The 18,351-nt window shown below is 42.3% G+C and overlaps 1 protein-coding gene across 1 annotated transcript in view; it reads right to left on the reverse strand.

The window, feature by feature from the left end:
• Window positions 1–1,044: 1,044 nt before the first annotated feature.
• COLEC12 (collectin subfamily member 12) overlaps window positions 1,045–18,351 on the reverse strand; it is a 188,057-nt gene continuing 170,750 nt past the window's right edge. The window contains exons 8-10 of the mRNA XM_044920915.1: window positions 17,209–17,318; window positions 9,946–10,091; window positions 1,045–2,580 (exon numbers count right to left, since the gene is read on the reverse strand). Of these exons, the coding sequence (XP_044776850.1) occupies window positions 2,561–2,580; window positions 9,946–10,091; window positions 17,209–17,318 (276 nt within the window). The 3' untranslated portion in view covers window positions 1,045–2,560. The remainder of the gene's footprint in view (window positions 2,581–9,945; window positions 10,092–17,208; window positions 17,319–18,351) is intronic.

Genomic DNA, 18,351 nt, shown 5'->3' on the forward strand with positions numbered 1-18,351 from the left:
ATGCTTACTTTCTCAAGAAGAGACCAGCTTTGTCATCTGAGGCACAAAAGACATGTTTGGCATTGTTACCTGATTTATATAGCTTCCTACTTCCTTAAACATCTGGTTTTTAAAACGGGAGTGGCTATTACCATTTGTTGTCTGCTTTAGCTAAAATTTTAACTCCTACAAACTGGAATGGTGGTGGGCAAGCTGATGAATATTGATAATAGAGGAGGAGAAGAAAGGGTTTTTTTCTTCCTGGTTGTGCATTCATCCTTTCAAGAGCCATTTAGGAAGAAAAACATTTCCTTCTTCTTCAGCATGTAGCAAATCAGGTGCCTGAAGACCTCATCATAGTTCATTAAATCTCTCCTCCCAAAAGAGCATCAGTTGTGAGTAGGTGAACAGAAGGCTGGTGTATAAATAGCTAAATGTACAGAGAAGCACATGAGGCATCTTATAATGTGCGATACTCATCTGATTTTATTCAGGGTGTTATTAAGAAGGACCCTGGTTCCTAAAGAACATTTAGAACATTTTCAGAGCTCAAGTCTGAATCCTGTCTCACTCCTTGGTGATGGTGTGACCCAGGAAATGATGTCCCCTCTTTGAGACCCTCCCCTTTTCTGTCAGTGGGGAGGGTTGCAAAGCCTGCTTCAGAGGGCTGCTAGGAGGATGACATGAAATTGTCTGACTCAAGCACTCCGCATAGTGCCCGACAATGACAGCACTGTAAGTTGAAGGCTAGGAGAGGAACAACCAGCTGTGGGAGCTAGCATAGTTCCTTCTCATGGGGTGTCAGACACTTAACTTTAAGTTGCTTCCGGGCACGAATCTTAATTGACACTTAAACAGGAAAAGGATAAAAAAGAGGATTGGGTTTCGTCTCTGAGAGGTCTTAAGGGACTGGGTCTCGTCTCTGAAAGGTCTTGAGCCTAAATAAGTACTGGAGTCCAGCCTTTGCCTTGTGTCACAGGGCCCAGATGCCGGTGGGTCCTGCCAACCTGACCAGGCCACATGGACAGGGCAGCAGGGCATAAAGGTGCTGAGCAGATGGCCATTTTGGGCTGCAGAGATGGGAGATGGCATGAATGGTGACCAGGGGTAAGACAACATAGTCCACACAGCTGCAGGTGTGAAAGTCAAACTCTGTCTTTATTCTTTTATCATTTTATTTGGGATACGTAGCAGCACTGCCTGGGGAGATCCCTGGAAGGGGAGGAGAGGGATTCTGTTGGATGGAAATCTTACCTTTGAGCATCAATTATATCTAATGCCTATTTTCAGCACATTTCATGTTAGACTTTTCAACGGCAAGTCAAGGAGTAGAAGGAGGATGGGCTCAGAGGAAAGGTTCTTTGCAATAGTTCAGTGCAGTGGCCAAAAGTTGACTCTTACATTTCATCATGCATGTGCCTTGGAGTTATGCTTTTTGGAACGTGACTTAAGAAAACACAAACTTTCCAGGTAGCATATAGCTTTCCCCGTCTTTCTAGCATCTCTGCCCTTGGTTGATAAGATGCCATACTTACTTACATACAGTCACTAGCAGCTCTGCTACGGGTCTGATACCACGCACATTCATACTGCAGCCACAAAACAAGGCTTTCTAGGTGCTCTGTCTTTTCCAACAGATACCTTTCCGCCACCCCTAACTCCACCAAAATGAAGTAGAAGCACGTCCTGAGTTGACCACTTCCTCTGGGCCTGGCCAGGCACACAGCAAGAATGTTGGCTGGTGATGGGCTCAGTACACAGCCCACAGGACTGAGCGGTGTATATGCTCAGGCTTGACCTACCCTGGCAAAATCTGCAAGGATGTTTGTAGACATTTCAAGTGATTGACTCCTCTGAGGAAATGCTACATTAAAAATATATATATATACACACATATATTTAATCATTTTTTAAAATCCACAACTGAAAAAAATTCTTTGCCATTGGGTAGAATTAAATCTGACAAGAAACCCTAGGAGTTTTATTAGTACCATTATTGTTTTCTTTGGCTCCATGTATTATATTGGTAAAATGACAAAAAAAAAAAAAAAAGAAGAAAAGGAAAAAATTGTAAAAAGGCAAATATTTTGTACAAAAATACAAAGTTTTAAAAAGCTCTTTAAGTATATCTCATATTATTACTAAAAGTTGGCCTATATATCTGTACGTCTGCATATTTTTCTTACATTTGGGATTTCAGAAATGGAAGGTACTGTTTACACAGTACAGTTTAAGTTCTTCTTAGAGCTCAACAACCAATGATAGCCTTTTTTCTGATTGGAGCAATCCATACTTTGGAAGATGTGATTTGCATAACTGTGCAGTTACTGGCTGAGAAAATTCTATGTGATTCAGTCCATTTGCATACTGAAAATCAATATATCATACTGGGGGAACATTTTAGTTCTGAAGTCCTTGAGTAAAGGAGGATGGTAAAGATAACCAGCTGTCAATTTTTTCAGGAATTGGTTTTCAGTGCTTTTTTTCCAATCTGGAGAGAAGGTGATACAATCAGAAAGAAGTATCCTTTGTCTTTGAGAACCATCCGGAAATTTGCTCACGTTTATTACATCACAGTCCATTATAATGCAGATGATAGTACTAAAAGAGAGGAAAAATAATGGGTGTTAGTTTTTCTTAAAGAATACCATTAATGTACAATTCAAAAAAAAGGAACATGTATTTTTATAGGAAAGATTCCAAAATACATCAATTATTTTTTCAAAGAAATGCCTATAAGGTCATATTCAGATTAACTAAAAGGTAAATTTCTTTTTGAAGATGCCTATTCTGGGCTCAACTCAAATCCCAAATGGCCAAACAGGGCAAACAAATGACAAGTCTGGGTCACTTCTCACCCTCTACTGTAATTTCTTTCTTTTTTAAAAATTGAGGCATAACTGACATACAACATTATATTAGTTTCCGGTGTACAATATGATTTGATATTTGTATACATTGTGAAATGATCACCACAGTAATTTAGTTAACATCTGTGATCACACATAGTTAGAAAAATAATTTTTTTTCTTATGATAGCTTCTTAAAGTTTTCATTTTAATTCCAGTTAGTTAACATACAGTGTTATATTAGTTTCAGGTGTACAATATAGTGATTCAGCAATTCCTGGTGCTCATCATGACAAGTGCACTCCTTAACCCCCATCTCCTATTTCACCCATTCCCCCAACCTACCTCCTTTCTGGTAATCATCAGTTTGTTCTCTATAGTTAAGAGTCCATTCCTTGGTTTGCCTTTCTCTCTTTCTAGTTGTTAATTTGTTTTGTTTCTTAAATTCCACATGAGTGTAATCATATGGTATTTGTCTTTCTCTTACTGATTTTGTCTTAGCATAATACTCTCTAGCTCCGGAGATCCATGATATTGCAAATGGCAAGATTTCATTCTTTTTATGACTGAACAGTATTCCATTGTATACCTATAACATCTTCTTTATCTATTCATGTGTCAGTGGAGGCTTGGGTTGCCTTTTCATTTTTTGGATGGTTTCCTTTGCTGTGTAGGAGCTTTTTCGTCTGATGTAGTCCCATTTGTTTATTTTTGCCTTTGTTGCCTTTGCTTTTGGTGTCAGATTTAAAAAATCATCATCAAGACTGATGTCCAGGACCTCACTGCCTATGTTTTCTTCTAGGGATTTTATGGTTTCAGGTCTTAAATTAAGTCTTTAATCCACTTTAATTTCTGTGTATGGTGTGCACTTCATTATTTTGCAAACGGCTCTAGTCTGCCTAACACTATTCATTGAAGATACTATTCTTTTGCTGTTATACATTCTTGGCTCCTTTGTCAGTTAATTGACCATATATGTATGGGCTTATTTTTCTGTTCTGTTCCACTGATCTACGTCTGTTTTAATGCCAATACCATACTGTTTTCATTACTATGCCTTTGTAATATAGTTTGAAATCACAGAGCAAAATGATTCTAGCTTTTTTATTCTTTCTCAAGATGGCTTTGGCTCTTTGGGGTCTTTTGTGGTTCCATACAAATTTTAGGATTGTTCTATTTCTGTGAAAAATCCCTATGGAATTTTGATAGGGACAGGACTGAATTGCTTTGGCTAGTATGGACATTTTAACAATATCCTTCCAATCCATGAGCATGGAATATTTTTCCATTTATTTATGTCATCTTCAATTTCTTTCATCAATGTCTCGTAAGTTTTCAGTGTATAGGTCTTTCACCTCCTTGGTTAATTTATTCCTAGGTATTCTCTTTGATGCCATTGTAAGTGGAGATGTTTTCTCAATTTTTCTTAGCATTCATTATTAGTGAATAGAAATGTAACAGATTTTGGTATGCTGGTTTTGTATCCTGCAACTTTACTGAATTCATTTACTAGTTCTAACAGGTGTGTGTGTGTGTGTGTGTGTGTGTGCAGTCCTTAGGATTTTCTCTATATAAATTCATGTCATTTGCAAATAGTGACACTTTTACTTCTTCCTTTCTAATTTGGATGACTTTATTCCCACCCCCCCACCCCAATTTCTCTGGCGAGGACTTCTAATACCACATTGAACAAAAGTGGCAAGCATGGGCACATCCTTGTCTTGTTTCTGGTCTTAGACAAAAAGCTTTCAGCTTTTCACCACTGAGTATGATGTTAGCTGTGGGCTTGTCACATACAACTTTTATTATGTTGAGGCCTCTATATCCACTTTGTTGAGAGTTATTATAAATGGAGGTTGAATTTCATCAAATGCTTTTCTACATCTATTGAGATACTATTTTTATCCTTCATTTTGTTAATGTATCCCATTGATTGATATGTGGATATTGAACCATCCCTGCCTCCTTGAAATAAATCCCACTTGCTTATGGCGTATAACCCTTTTAATATATTGTTGAATTCAGTTTGCTAACATTTTGTTGAGGATTTTTACATCTGTGTTCATCAGGGATGTTGGCCTGTAATTTTCTTGTAGCATACCTGTCTGGTTTTCGTATCAAGATAATGCTGGCTTTGTAAAATGAGTTTAGAAGCATTTTCTCTTCTATTTTTTGGAAAAGTTTGGGAAGGTTAGTATTAATTCTTCTTTGCATGTTTGGTAGAATTCCCCAGTGAAGCCTTCTGGTCCTGGACTTCTGTTTGTTGGGAGGTTTCTGATTACTGATTCAATTTCCTTACTAGTAATCTGTCTGTTCACATATTCTATTTTCTTTGTTATTCAGTCTTGGTAGGTTTATGTTTCTAGGAATTTACCCATTTCTTCTAGCTTGTCAAATATGCTGTCAATAATTGTTCATAGTAGTCTCCTATGATCTTTGTATTTCTGTGGTATCAGTTGTAATATCTCTACTTTCATTTCTGATTTTACTTAATTGAGTCTGCTCTCTCTTTTTCTTGGTGAGTCTAGCTATAGTTTTGTCGATTTCGTTTATCCTTTTAAAGAACAAGCTCTTATTTTCATTGAGCTTTTATATTGTGTTCTTAGTCGGCATTGCATTCCTTTCTGCTCTCCTTTTTGTTATTTCCTACCTTCTACTAACTTTGGACTTCATTTTCTAGTTCCTTGAGATGTAAACTTAGGTTATTTATCTGAGTTTTTCTTGTTTATGGAGGTGGGCATTTATTGCAATGCACTTTGTCTTAGAACTGCTTTCACTGCATCCTGTAAGTTTTGGTATGTTGTATTTCCATTTTCATTTGTCTCAAGGAATTTTTTGATCTCTCTTTTGATTTCTTCTTTGATCCATTGGTTGTTTAGTAGCATGTTGTTTAATCTTCACATATTGGTGAATTTTCCAGTTTTCTTCCTGTAATTGATTTCTAGTTTTATATCACTGTGGTCAGAAAAGATGTTTAATAGGATTTCAGTCTCCTTAAATTTACTGAAACTTGTCTTGTGGCCTAATATATGATCTATCCTGGAGAGTGCTTCATGTACAGTTGAGAATATGTATTGTTGATTTTTGATGGAGTGTTTTGTATATATGTCTGTTAAGTCCATCTGGTCTAATAAATTGCTTAAGGCTGATGTTTCCTCATTGATTTTCTGTCTGGATGATCTAGCCATTGATGTAAGTGGGGTATAAAGTCCCCTGCTACTGTATTGCTGTCTATTAGGTCTGCTACTATTTGTTTCATATATTTAGGTGCTCCTATATTGGGTTCATAAATATTTACAAATGTTATATCCTCTTGTTGGACTGACCCCTTTATTATTATATAATGCCCTTCTTTGTCTCTTATATAGTCTTTGTTTAAAGTCTATTTTGTCTGATATAAATATAGCTATCCCATCTTTGTTTTGTTTTCTGTTTGCTTGGTATACCTTTTTCCATTCCTTCACTTTCAGTCTGTGTGGATCTTTGTCTAAAGTGAGTCTCTTGTTGACAGCATACACATGGGTCTTGTTTTCTTATCCATTCAGCTACTCCATGTAGCTGGTTTTGATTGGAGAATTTAATTCATTTAAAGCAACTGTTGGTAGGTGTATACTTACTGTCATTTAAAAAAATGCTTTTTGGTTGTTTTATAGTTCCTCTTTATTCCTTTCTTCTTCTCTTGCTCTCTTCCTTTGTGATTTGATGACTTCCTTTAGTGGTATGCTTAGATTCTTTTCTCTTTATCTTTTGTGTATTAACTGCAGGTTTTGCTTTATTGTTACCATGAAGTTTACATATAACTACTTATATTTATAACTATTTTAACTTGATAACGGCTTAAGTTTGCATTCTAAAGCTCTACATTTTGACTCCTACTTCCTACATTTTATGTTTTTGATGTCACATTTCATCTTGTGTATTCTTAATTATTGTAGTTACTTTTTACTACTTTTGTTTTTTACCCTTCTACCAGCTTTATAAGTGATTAATCCACCACATTTACTATTTACCATTACCAGTAAGATTTATACTTTTGTCTGTTTTCTTCTTACTAATTAGCACCTCCCCCCCCCCTTTTTTTAGCTTAAAATAGTCCCTTTGACATTTCTTGTAAGGCTGGTTTAGTGGTGATGAACTCCTTTAGCTTTTGATTATCTGGGAAACTCTCTCTCTCCTTCAATTCTGAATGATGAGGCTTATGGGGTTTCCCTTGCAAATACCTGTTTTCTTTTCTCTTGTTGCTTTTATTTTTTTTCACGTTTTTACTTAAATTCTAGTTAGTTCACATATATGGTAAAACTGGTTTCAAGTGTAGAATTTAGTGACTCATCACTTATATATAACACCCAGTGCTCATCATGAGTGCCCTCCTTAATACCCATTACCCATTTGGCCCATAAATTCTCATTACTTTTTAACTGTTATGGGTCTTGTTGTAGATATCCTTGGGTTCATCTTATTAGAGGCTCTTTATGCTTCTTGGACCTGGATGTCTGTTTCCTTCCTCAGATTAAGGAAGTTTTCAAGTAAGTGTTCTCCCCTTTTCTCTCTTCTTCTGGGATCCCTATAGTGTGCATGTTATCCTTGATGATGTCACAGAGCTCCCTTTAACCTACTCTTATTTTTTTTTTTTTTTAAAGATTTTTATTTATTTATTTATTTGAGACAGAACGAGAGAGAGAGAGCACATGAGAGGGGGGAGGGTCAGAGGCAGAAGCAGGCTCCCCACTGAGCAGGGAGCCCGATGCGGGACTCGATCCCGGGACTCCGGGATCATGACCTGAGCCGAAGGCAGTCGCTTTAACCAACTGAGCCACCCAGGCGCCCAACCTACTCTTATTTTTGCTGTTCAGGTTGGCCACTTTCCATTACCCTGTCTTCCAGATTGCTATTCTGTTCTTCTACATCCTCTAATCTCCTATTGATTCCCTCTAGTGTATTCTTTGTTACCGAATTCTTTTGGTCCAACTGGTTCTTTTTATATTTTCTATCTCTTTGTTGAAGTTCTGAGTTCATCCACTCTTTTCTCAAGTGCAGAGAGTACCTTTATGACCATTACCTTGAATCCTTTATCAGTCATATTGCTTATGTCCATTCATTTAGCTCTTTTATTGTGACTTTATCTTGTTCTTTTATTTGGGACTTTTCCCTCTGGCTTCTCATTTTGTCAAACTGTGTTTGTTTCTATGTATTAGGTAGGTCAGCTGCATTTCCTGGTCTTGAAAATAGTGGCCTTATATAAAAGAGGTCCTGTGGTGTGCTATCGTGCAATCCCCCCCCCCCCGAACCAGGTGCTCCAGGAGTGTCCCCTGTGTGGGCTGCATGTGCCCCCCTGTTGTGGCTGAGCTGAGTGCCTTCAGCACAACCAGATACAATGACCCACTTTGCCTGCTGTGGGTGCACTGGGCAGGGTTTTCTCCCTGTGCTGTTGAGAGGCCTGTCAGCAGCTGCTATGAATTCACTAATGGGTGGGACCAGCAGTCAGGCTAGCTGCCTGCAATGAGCCTTTCTTCCACAACTGCAGGCCCACCGAAGGGCAGGCTTGTTCCCTGGGCAGCCAGCTAAGAAGCCCAGCTGTAGGAACTGCAGGCACAGTGGTGTGTGGGGTTATGTCCTCACCTCCCCAGGGCAGGAGTCACTTTGGAGTACTGTTGTCCTGGCCAGAGCTGCCTGCCAGGTGTGGCAGGGTAGGAGCCGCTCTGGAGGGATGCTTGCTGAGATGGGTGGGTGGGCTGGTTGTGGGGAGGGGGGTCTGCAGGAGAATGCCAGGGCAGAGCATGGAAGGTAGATGGAGAGTGTTAGCACTGGCTCCCACAAGCCTTGGCTAGCTAGGCTGGGAAAAAGAAGAGAGAGGGTGCCCACCAGCACTGGTGTGGGGTGTAAACTCTTCACTCCTCAGAGAGGAGCTCTGGATTTTGAGTTCCTTCCTAACTGGGGGCTCACTGTGCCAGGGGGTGGGATTTATGGCAAGACTGTGTCCCAGCCTCTCCTACCCACTTCGATTTTTTTTCCTTGTTTGCCTAATGTGTCGGAGTTGCTTATTCAGGTTTTAAAGGTTTTTTCAGAGCAATTGTTCCATATGTAGCTGTAGACTTGGTGTGTCCGTGGGACATGCCATTTTGAATCGGGAGCTGTAATTTCTTGTTTAGGTATTTGTAGTTGCCCCCTGCAACTGATCAGGCTGAGAGTTCCTTATGGGTCTCAAGACCCCTAGCACGTGGGACCAGTGCCTGGTATTCAGTAAATGTCTGTTGAATGGAGGTATGGATAATTTGTGCCCCAGCTACTAGCAACAATAGTTTGAGCAAAATGTAGTTGAGGTTTTTTTATTTGCCGCCACCATTTTTATAAAGGTTTTATGAGATATAATTCACATATAAAATTCACCCACCTAAAGTATACAATTCAGTGGCTTTCCGTATATTCACAAATTTGTACAATTTAGAAGTATCTAATTTTAGAACATTTCATCACCTCCAGAAGAAATCCATACTTATTAGGATTCACTCCACATTTCCTCCTCCTCCCACCATAAATGTTTAAATCTAGTTCTGATGAAGAAAACAAAGATGCCCCATTCTGAAAAGGGTCATGTGTTAAGTGAAGCTTTAGATTAGGATCTTTTGAAGTAAAAAGTAGATATATCCCAAAGCCTCTTTGGCTTCTAAGCTTTTCAGGGGTATAGACTATCTCCCTCCATTATCTAGCATAGCACCTGGCCCATACTAGATGCTCAATAAATACCTGTGGAATTGAATGGTTGGCCACCTAAATTGTCTGTATATGGAACTCTATAAAAAAGACATAACACTGGTACTGAATTTATTAACTGACAATATTACAAGATAATGACCAAAACAGTCTAATATTTACTTCCTATACCTTAGGCACATTCATTAACTTACTTATTTAAGCTCTCAGGAGGATACTGTTACTATTTCCTATGAAGAGGATACTGTTCCCTGAGGTTAACAACCTCCCCCCCCCAATAAGTGGCAGAACCAAGACTAGAACCCAATTGTAGAGCCTGCATTCAGAGCCCTTATGCTCCTCACATCTCACACTTTAACAGGATATAAGCTCTGCAGCCCACCCTTAGATCTCCTCTCCTGCTTACCTGTCTCTCTGTCCTTTTCGCAAATGAAGTTATTGACGTCTTCACACTGGAAGTCATTCCACTGTCCAGCATAAATCAGCCCGGCACAGTCTTCTCCTGGCCCGTGGCCATGACCCCAGTTATCTGGCTGTCCAGCTTTCCAATTTCTTTTAATAAAACAGAAATTGAGTGTTATTTGCAAGTCCTGCAAAGTTTTCTTTACCCAAGAGTAGCAGAGAAATGTAAAAAACAAAACTGCAGCATGTCATTTGGCCTGGAATGAAAATGCACTGTTTAAAAAGCTGTTCTTTCTCTGATTGACTTCTTATTCAGAATAAAAAGCAGCTGTTTTGCAGAGTACTGTGTAATGCAGCATCTCCCTGCAGGCCTGTTATCTTTGCCACAATGAAATCAACTCACTGAGCTGCTTCATCACAATGCTGAGGGAGTAAATCCTTCTGGCAACACAGTTAGATGAGTAACTTTCCAGTGTTTACTAGAATGCTGACTTCTGGGCATGTGTGTAAATGTTTGTGTGTGAATATATATGCACTCGGAGGACACGATACACACACATACACACACTCTCTCACTCTCAGTGAGAACCCAGAGGGATCCTTGCACATTTTGATACCTTGCCTGTGACAAGTCAGAGCGTCAAGCAGAGAAAATGAGGGACTGCTGATACACGTTTATGAGAATTTACAATCACCAGCCCTGGGTTATGGTAGTCTGGCTAAGTTGTAGAGAGTTGATTGCTTTAGAAAGAAATAGTAATTTAATCTTACTGAAAATGACTCCTACATTTCCCTGCCTTTTTTTGGGAGGGAAATTCTCAAAAACAAGTTTTCTTCAGGATGAGTTCACTTGGGGCTTAACTTGGATGCCAGAGCTCAAAACACCACTTTGCCAGTTTGCTATTCTTGATTCTATTTCTATGCAATAAATTAGATGTGCTTCTAGGACTCAGAACGTGAAAGCTGAATTTTCTCTAAGAAGCAGGTTTTTGCATAAAAGCTTGTGGTTACTGCCTGAAAAGATAAGCTTGCCTCGCGGGGAGGGTCTGAAAAAACATGTGCAGCAGAAGGCTCTTCCCAAAAATGACTCATTACCCTGTCAGCCACAGCGTGTCCTAGGGTCACCAGAGGATACAGCCCCTATTGCCCTATATTTTTTGACAGGAGTATCAGTACGAGCAGAGGGCAGTGGGAAAGGACGGGTGAAATTCACAGTTAAAGGGTGAGGAGATGAGGTAGAATTGCCTCCCCCACTCTAAATATATGTTGGGATTTTTAAAAAATGAAAAGTGACCTCACTTAAATAAATCTAGTGACAGATAATTTAGATGACACCATCAACTGAAGAGGGTGAAAATGGGATGATACTTAGGAGGGAGTGTTAGAAATATTCATTCACACATTCACTCAACAGATATCCACAGAGCACCTACTATGTGCCAGGAATGATGGCACATGATGGCAACACAGCAGTGTGGAGAGAAGATGGAATTCCAGCCCTCACGGAACTTAACATAACAAGCAAGAAACAAGTGCATTAAAAATCTCAGACTGCCACGGTGACACCAGAGAGAAATGAGGTTGGAGGGGAAAACAGTTTACTTTCATGGCTGCCTTTCTGTGTGTATTTCCATCCACCTTGTAGGACGCCTTCGGCAATGTCAACAATGCCTGAGCAGTTGGATACTGCTGATGTACGTTTGGTTAATTTCTGCCAGCACTGCGAGGGGCTTCGATTCCAATTTTGTTTACAGAATTTGAGATCTGTGCTTCCTGAATGTATAATCATGGGACATTTGATAGTCTTTATCTCAGTTTACTGGGAAGTTGTATAAATAGGACTTTGGATAGAAGACCTGCTTAGTATTTTTCCCTTGCATTTTCTTCCATTTAAGTAGAGAAATGGAATTTAGAGACTAGACCAAAAGATAGCTGACTGATAAGAAAGGAGATAACCTTTATCACCATTCACCATTATTTTTCCAAGCCATTGGAATTCTTTGCATGTGGTGATCAAGGTTTTCCTGTGGGACAAGAACTAGGATGCAGTCCTGTGGCTGCGAGTGAGTGACTGAGGGGACGCTGGCATGGGTGGGCGGAGGAGGAGCCTGAAGCCAGGCTGCAGGGGGCACTTCGTCTTGCAGCCTAAGTACTCAGTCTCTTTGGAAAAGCCAAAATCACATGTGAGTGATTTGTAGCAAGTACCCTGAGTCTGCATGCTTGCAATACAACGGAACAGAACATATCAGATAAACAGAGTGTATATATTTTAGAGAAGAATTTCAGCTTAAATCATGCCTTAACTTCCTTTACAAGAAGGTTCTGGAAAGAAGATGGCTGAAGCCTGGGCCCCAAATCCCTGAATCCCATATTGTAATAGACGTATCACAGAAGTGGTTGGGTAGCAACACACATATGTACTTGGGCAGCATACTCAATCAGTACACGAGGGACCTGGGAAGCACTTGGACTCACTGCTCCAGTCAGCTGGAAACATACAAGCACATCAGCCAGTGGGTGTGAACCTCCCCACTGAGGATTTTGGTTTCTCCTAATGACAGCAGAGCATAAACTCTCAATCTTGGGAATCGCCCCTTCCAACCTCACGACTTAGTACTTTCTCATCAACCACAAGATTGACTGAGGCTTCATGGCCAAGCAACTTCTGCTGGTACAAGTCTGGCCTCAAAACAGGAAAATCTTCGTTGTGAGAAGTGTTACTTTGCTGTAGAATTTTCTCCCGATACCGGGGTCTGTATAGATTTCTCGCTGGTGGCTGAAGCCAGCACCACTCTGCTAGAAACATGAAGCATAGACCAGAGTGAGTTTTTAGTAAATTAGATGACTCTGAAGGTTCCCTTCTGGTGGCCATCATTCTGTGGCTCTCTAGTCTAAAAAATCCAACATGTAATATTATACAGAGTGCTCTGCATGGACAGAGAGGCAAACCAGTGCAGAGATTGGAGTGTTACTCATCACTTGACAGGATACTTCCACCAAATGATGTCCTGTGCAGGCGACCAAGAAGTGGACAAGAGGAACAGAGGAGCTTCAAGTGTGTTTTGGGAAACCCTCGGGAAGATGATCACATTTCTGCTGATCTAAGCTGGGCAACTGCAGGCAGGGTGGGCAGGAAAGGCCTCACAAGGCTGCCTTACAGTTGTGCTCTGAGCCGAGCCAGTGGGCAGAATCTACGTCCCACTTGGGACAGACTCCCCCCTCCTCCTGGGCAGCCTCCATGAACAGGGACGACTCTGCCAAACATACTTGCATCTATTCCATCAGGAGCAGAAGGCTCAGCTGTGATGTGCTCCTGGTTTCACCAATCCTCTCTTTCATTTGTCTGTTTTCTATGTCATTGCTTTCAGGTCATTATTATTTCCTTCCTTCTACTTGTTTTGGGATTAATTTGCTCCTCTTCTACCCATACAAGGTGGAAGCTGAGATCGTGGATTTTCAACTTAAAAACTTTTTTCCCCCCCAAACATAAGCACTTTAAAGGAGTCTAAACACTGTTTTAGCTGCATCCCACAAATTTTGATATGTTGTATTTTCCTTTTCTTTGAAACATTTGCAGATTTCCTTTCTGATTTCTTCTTTGATCCATGGGTTATTTAGATGTGTATCCTTTAATTTCCACATATTTGGCAATTTTGCAGATATCTTTTTGTTATTGATTTCTAATTTAATTTTGTTTTGGTCAAAGAACTATATATGCTATACTCTATATAATTTCAGTTCTTTTTAAATTCATTGAGACTTGTTTGATGGCCCAGCATATTATCTTGGTGAATGTACTGAATGTACTTGAAAAGAGTGTACTCATAGCAGTTGAGTGAAACAGTCCATAAACATCAATTAAGTCAAGTTAATTGATAGTGTTTACCATATTCCTACTGATTTTGCTACTTGTTTTGTCAACTACTGTGAGGAGAATGTTGAGCTCTCCCTGAAGCCCTGCCTCTCTGCTGTGTCCACATCTTAGGGTTGGTATGTCTGTCTTTCTGACTGTGACATGGTCTTGGAAATCAGACTTTTTTTTTTTTTTTTTTTTTTAACATGAGTAGGAGAACAACATGTCTCATGCATATTGCTGCCCCTACACTCTAGAAAAGATCCTCTGGGCCAGCACAGAGGCTGGCTCACAGTGGACCCTCCAGGATAATTCAGTGAATGTGGACACAGGGCTGTGGGCTACTGGATCCCAATCTCCAGTCCAGGGTCTGATGCTGGCCAGGAAAGAAGTTTTCACAGATCTGTGGTGAAATGAGAAAAAATAAAGACAACTGTGTGTGTGTGCAAGTGTGCGTGAGGGCGGGTGTGTTAGAGGAGAAGGGTAAAAGGACAGCTGGGAGACTTGACTGATGCTTCTACAGCCTGGACCAGGCACAGGGAGGTGCCAGAAGCACAGAGGAGGAGGGTGACGGTGAGTCTGGGCAGAGGGAGGAGTCTTTGGGGAGACATACTGGTGAGAGACCCCTAAGAGCCTGCAGCCCAGACCCCATCCCCAGGCCATGGTGGAGAATGTCCTTCTTCTTCACAACCCTGGTGTGGGATCTGAGTGAGATACTGTGTGTGGCATCTCAATCAGGACACGGTAAAACACCTCAGTGCCAGGGAGTATGATTCTGCAGTGACTGACTGGTGGGAAGACAGTTACGATTATGACCAGACAGTGATACCGATACCGGTACGAGTGGCTGACCTTTCTTGAGCACTTCCCATGGGCCACACACTGTCCTAAACGCTTTATCTACATAATCCCATTCTGTTTTCACCACACTGACGTGGGCCCTGCTGTAAGACTTGTTGCTAGACGAGGACATGAGATCTCGCGTGCTTGAGTAGCTGGCAGCTACGAAGGCCACGGCCAAGCCTGGAACCCAGACCTCACTGCGCTGGCTCCTTCTCTAGTTTGAGCAGTGTTTATTATTCTGTGTCAAGTTAAATTAGCCTTTCGTCGTTGAGGCCTCATAATACGTCTGCCTAATTTACTCTTGCCTTTAAAACTTGATCCTGCGTTCCTTTGGGTGGGCAACGAGAGGCACAGTGGTGCTGTGGTTAGGGTGCAGAAGCCGAGGCTGCTGTGGGGCTCCAGGGTGGCCGTGGCTGGGGACGGAGCTCCCGGGAAGGGGTCTGGTGAGCTTCTCCGGTCCCAGGCACTGACACGGGTGCTCTCCTCCCAAGTCACCCAGCTCTTGCTAGAGCCCAGGGAAGAGGAGAAAAGTGCCACTTTGGGGCAGCTGGTGAAGACTGTAGCGTTCCAGCTCAATCCCTCCTATGTGGGCCAGTCCAGTTTCTTCTTGGAGGAAGGCTTCCAGCTGAGTTTCTTAGTGAGTCTACCCTAGAACTTTTTTGCACTTAGGGCTGAGAAGAAAGTGGAGGCTCGCCTACCCTCAACTGCCTTAAAAAAAAAAAAAAAAAGATCCTGGCAATCTTGTCTAAGACAAGCTTTATCTTTGTCTTTTAGTAACTTCTGCCTTCCATCTCCACTGCCGACCCTCCCAACTGTTTTGAGTCTCCTGAGGAATATCTCTGCCATGCTGGGTGCTCTCCTCGGGCTGTCAGCCAACCCCCTGAGTGCCAGGGTATAGTAGAGCTTCCTCTCCCCACAGACAGGTGCAGAGGGAGCAGACAGGACATCTGTTGGCCCAGCAGGCAGATGGCCATTGGCCCTGGGGGCACCGTGAGGCTCAGCTTCGGAGCAGACCTAAAACCTGCCAATGTTCCATCTTGCTGTTTGGTCATTGTTTTGTAAAGAAATGGCCTTATTCTGGTTTCTGCCTATACCCTCTAATCTTGCTTGTCATGTGGAAGATCTGTCTACCTGTGCCCAGGCACACGCACACAGAAACATTTTTTTTTTAAGATTTATTTATTTTTTACAGGTGCCTGTGTAGCTCAGTCAGTTAAGCGTCTGCCTTCAGCTCAGCTCATGGTCCCAGGGTCTACGGATGGAGCCCTGCGGCGGGCTCCCCCCGCTCAGCGAGGAGTCTGCTTCTCCCTCTCTCCCTACTCCCCATGCTTTCTCTCTTTCAAAGAAATTAAAAAAAAAAATTTTTTTTTAGAGAGAGTGTGCACGAGTGTGTGTGGGGGGGTGGGCAGAGGGAGAAAGAGAATCTCAAGCAGACTCTCCGCTGAGTGCAAAGCCAGACTTGGGGCTTGATCTCACCACCCTGAGATCATGACCTGAGCTGAAATCTCAAGAGTCGGATGCTTAACTGACCGAGCCAACCAGGTGCCCCCACAGAAACATTTTAAAAACTCTCATGGGCTTCTCCACCACCTCTGGCCCTTGCTTCCCCTCCTTGACTGCTACAGGCCCTGCCTCAATACCCCCGACACTGTCTTAGCCCTGAAACCCCTCACTGTCTCCTCCCCGGGTGCCATGATCATGGCTGTCTCCATACCGTGACAGCCTCATGCCTGCTTGAGCCTCTGCAGGGTCTGCCTTCTCTTCTCCAGCAAAGGGAAGGCTGGTTATTCAGAGGTGAGTTTTCATAAATTCTCCTCCATGTGGTGCAGTTTGTTGCATATTTTCACATTCATTAGAGGCAAAGTAGGAGTTGGAAGAAGTGAAATTCAAATTGGTACAATTCAGCCCATCTTCTGACCCTGGGGTAGTATTAAGGAAGGAGTTGACAAGACAGCCCCAGGGGTTGAATGAGGGGCCCGGAAGTCTCCATGAGCCTGGGAGCCTGAGCAGGTATTGTAAAGGGTTTCCATTCTTTGTTGCTGCCTTTATAGAACTCAGGTCACACCAGACTTACAAGGACTTTTCAAACACTTAGGGGATGATGATATCCTCCCCACACCACACCTTTGTTCCTGGTGCACCTGTTATTAACTTGTAGTTCCTAATCACACCCTGGCCAGAAGCCTAGCTGGGGTCAGGGCCACTGAGGTGTTATCTTGAAGGGAGCTCCTGGCTCTCGAACAGGGGCGAGCTCTCATCGTGCCTGAAGTAGTCTTATCTTGCACAGCAGCGTTTAAAGAGAACACCTCACCTCAAGTACCATACTGTCAGATGTTATGAGTCTCTGATTTTTTTTTCCATAGAAATGAAAAAAATTCACACCATGAAAAGAAAAAAAAACCAACCCTAGTTTATAGCATATTGATTCTCAACCACACATGGAAATACACAACTAGTAGCAGAAACCTCAATGTGAGGGGTATCTAGGACACAGGGTGGTTAAAGAAGAGATTGCAAGGGGTCAGGCAAGGGGTGAAAAACAGAACAGCCTGGAAGGTTCTGAACACTCACTTATACTCTGGAGACGTCCCGTCCAGCCACTTCCATTCATTTTCATGCTCTGCATCTGTGAGGCCGATCCAGTGGCTATCTCTCCCTACCATTTGCTTCTTTATCCATTGCTGAAAGATAAATCCGTGACAGTGTGGTATTACTTGGGGGGGGGGGGGAGACAGATATCTAGAGGAATTCCCCCTTCCCCTGAAACATATGGGGGGAAAGAAAAGACATTTAAAAGAGAATGTGTGTTAGAGTATGTACATGCTTCTGCTCTTTTTTTTACTGCACCTGTTTTGTTTTGCAGTGTTTTGGGGCTTTGACACGTTTTCCTTCTATAAGTTTGTAAGTGATATTTAAGGGATGCTCTTCCTCTTCTAGGCCACCCAGACAACTTAATGAATTCCACCAGGCTCCATCCCTTTCTGTCACCCGTCGCCCCAGTGTTCTGGTAATACTGACAGCCTGGGCATCATCGAGCTCTTCCTCTGGCCAGCTCCCATGTCCAACGTGCCACAAGCAACCTGTCTGTAAGCCTTCAGCAACTACGGTAGTTAAGTGGCTGAGCTGAGACTGGACCCAAGTCTACCGATTCTAAAGCCCGAGCACCTGCACCTGGCCATCCCCAGTCAGTTACTGCAGGAAACCTCTGTTTCCAGGGCTGCATCTGCTGAAGATACTTAGGGAAAAGGAAGGAGGTTTCTGGAACCGTGTGGCACCAAAGAGCACTAGCATTATTGCTAGAGGGACCTCCGTTTCAGTCTCAGCTCTGCATCTACTTGTCATCCTATGAATAAAGCCATGAAACCTTGTGGGGCCTCAGTTTTCTTATCTGTAAACGGGGGATAATAATACCCATGGGTTCTGGGGTTGCTGTGAGGGGTAAAGGAGAAAGAAGTGCCTCATACAGTGCCTGGCCCATAGGAGGGGCCTAGGGAGTGGTCACCAGTGTGATCATGTGTGAGCTCTGCCCCGTGGTCTTTTCCACTGCTGAGGCCACCCATCCCTGGCACCCACCCCTACAGTGCTCATGCCCCTTGGCTTCTCTCTCCACACGTGTTTGGTGCCAGCCAGCAGACTTCTCTTCCACATTACAGCTCTTTCGACAGCCACCGGGAGGAGCCACCCATCTCCAGGCTTAATAAAGCAGTATCTTCC

This window comes from Neomonachus schauinslandi, chromosome 14 (genome assembly GCF_002201575.2).
Source record: "Neomonachus schauinslandi chromosome 14, ASM220157v2, whole genome shotgun sequence".
Taxonomy (NCBI): Eukaryota; Metazoa; Chordata; class Mammalia; order Carnivora; family Phocidae; genus Neomonachus; species Neomonachus schauinslandi.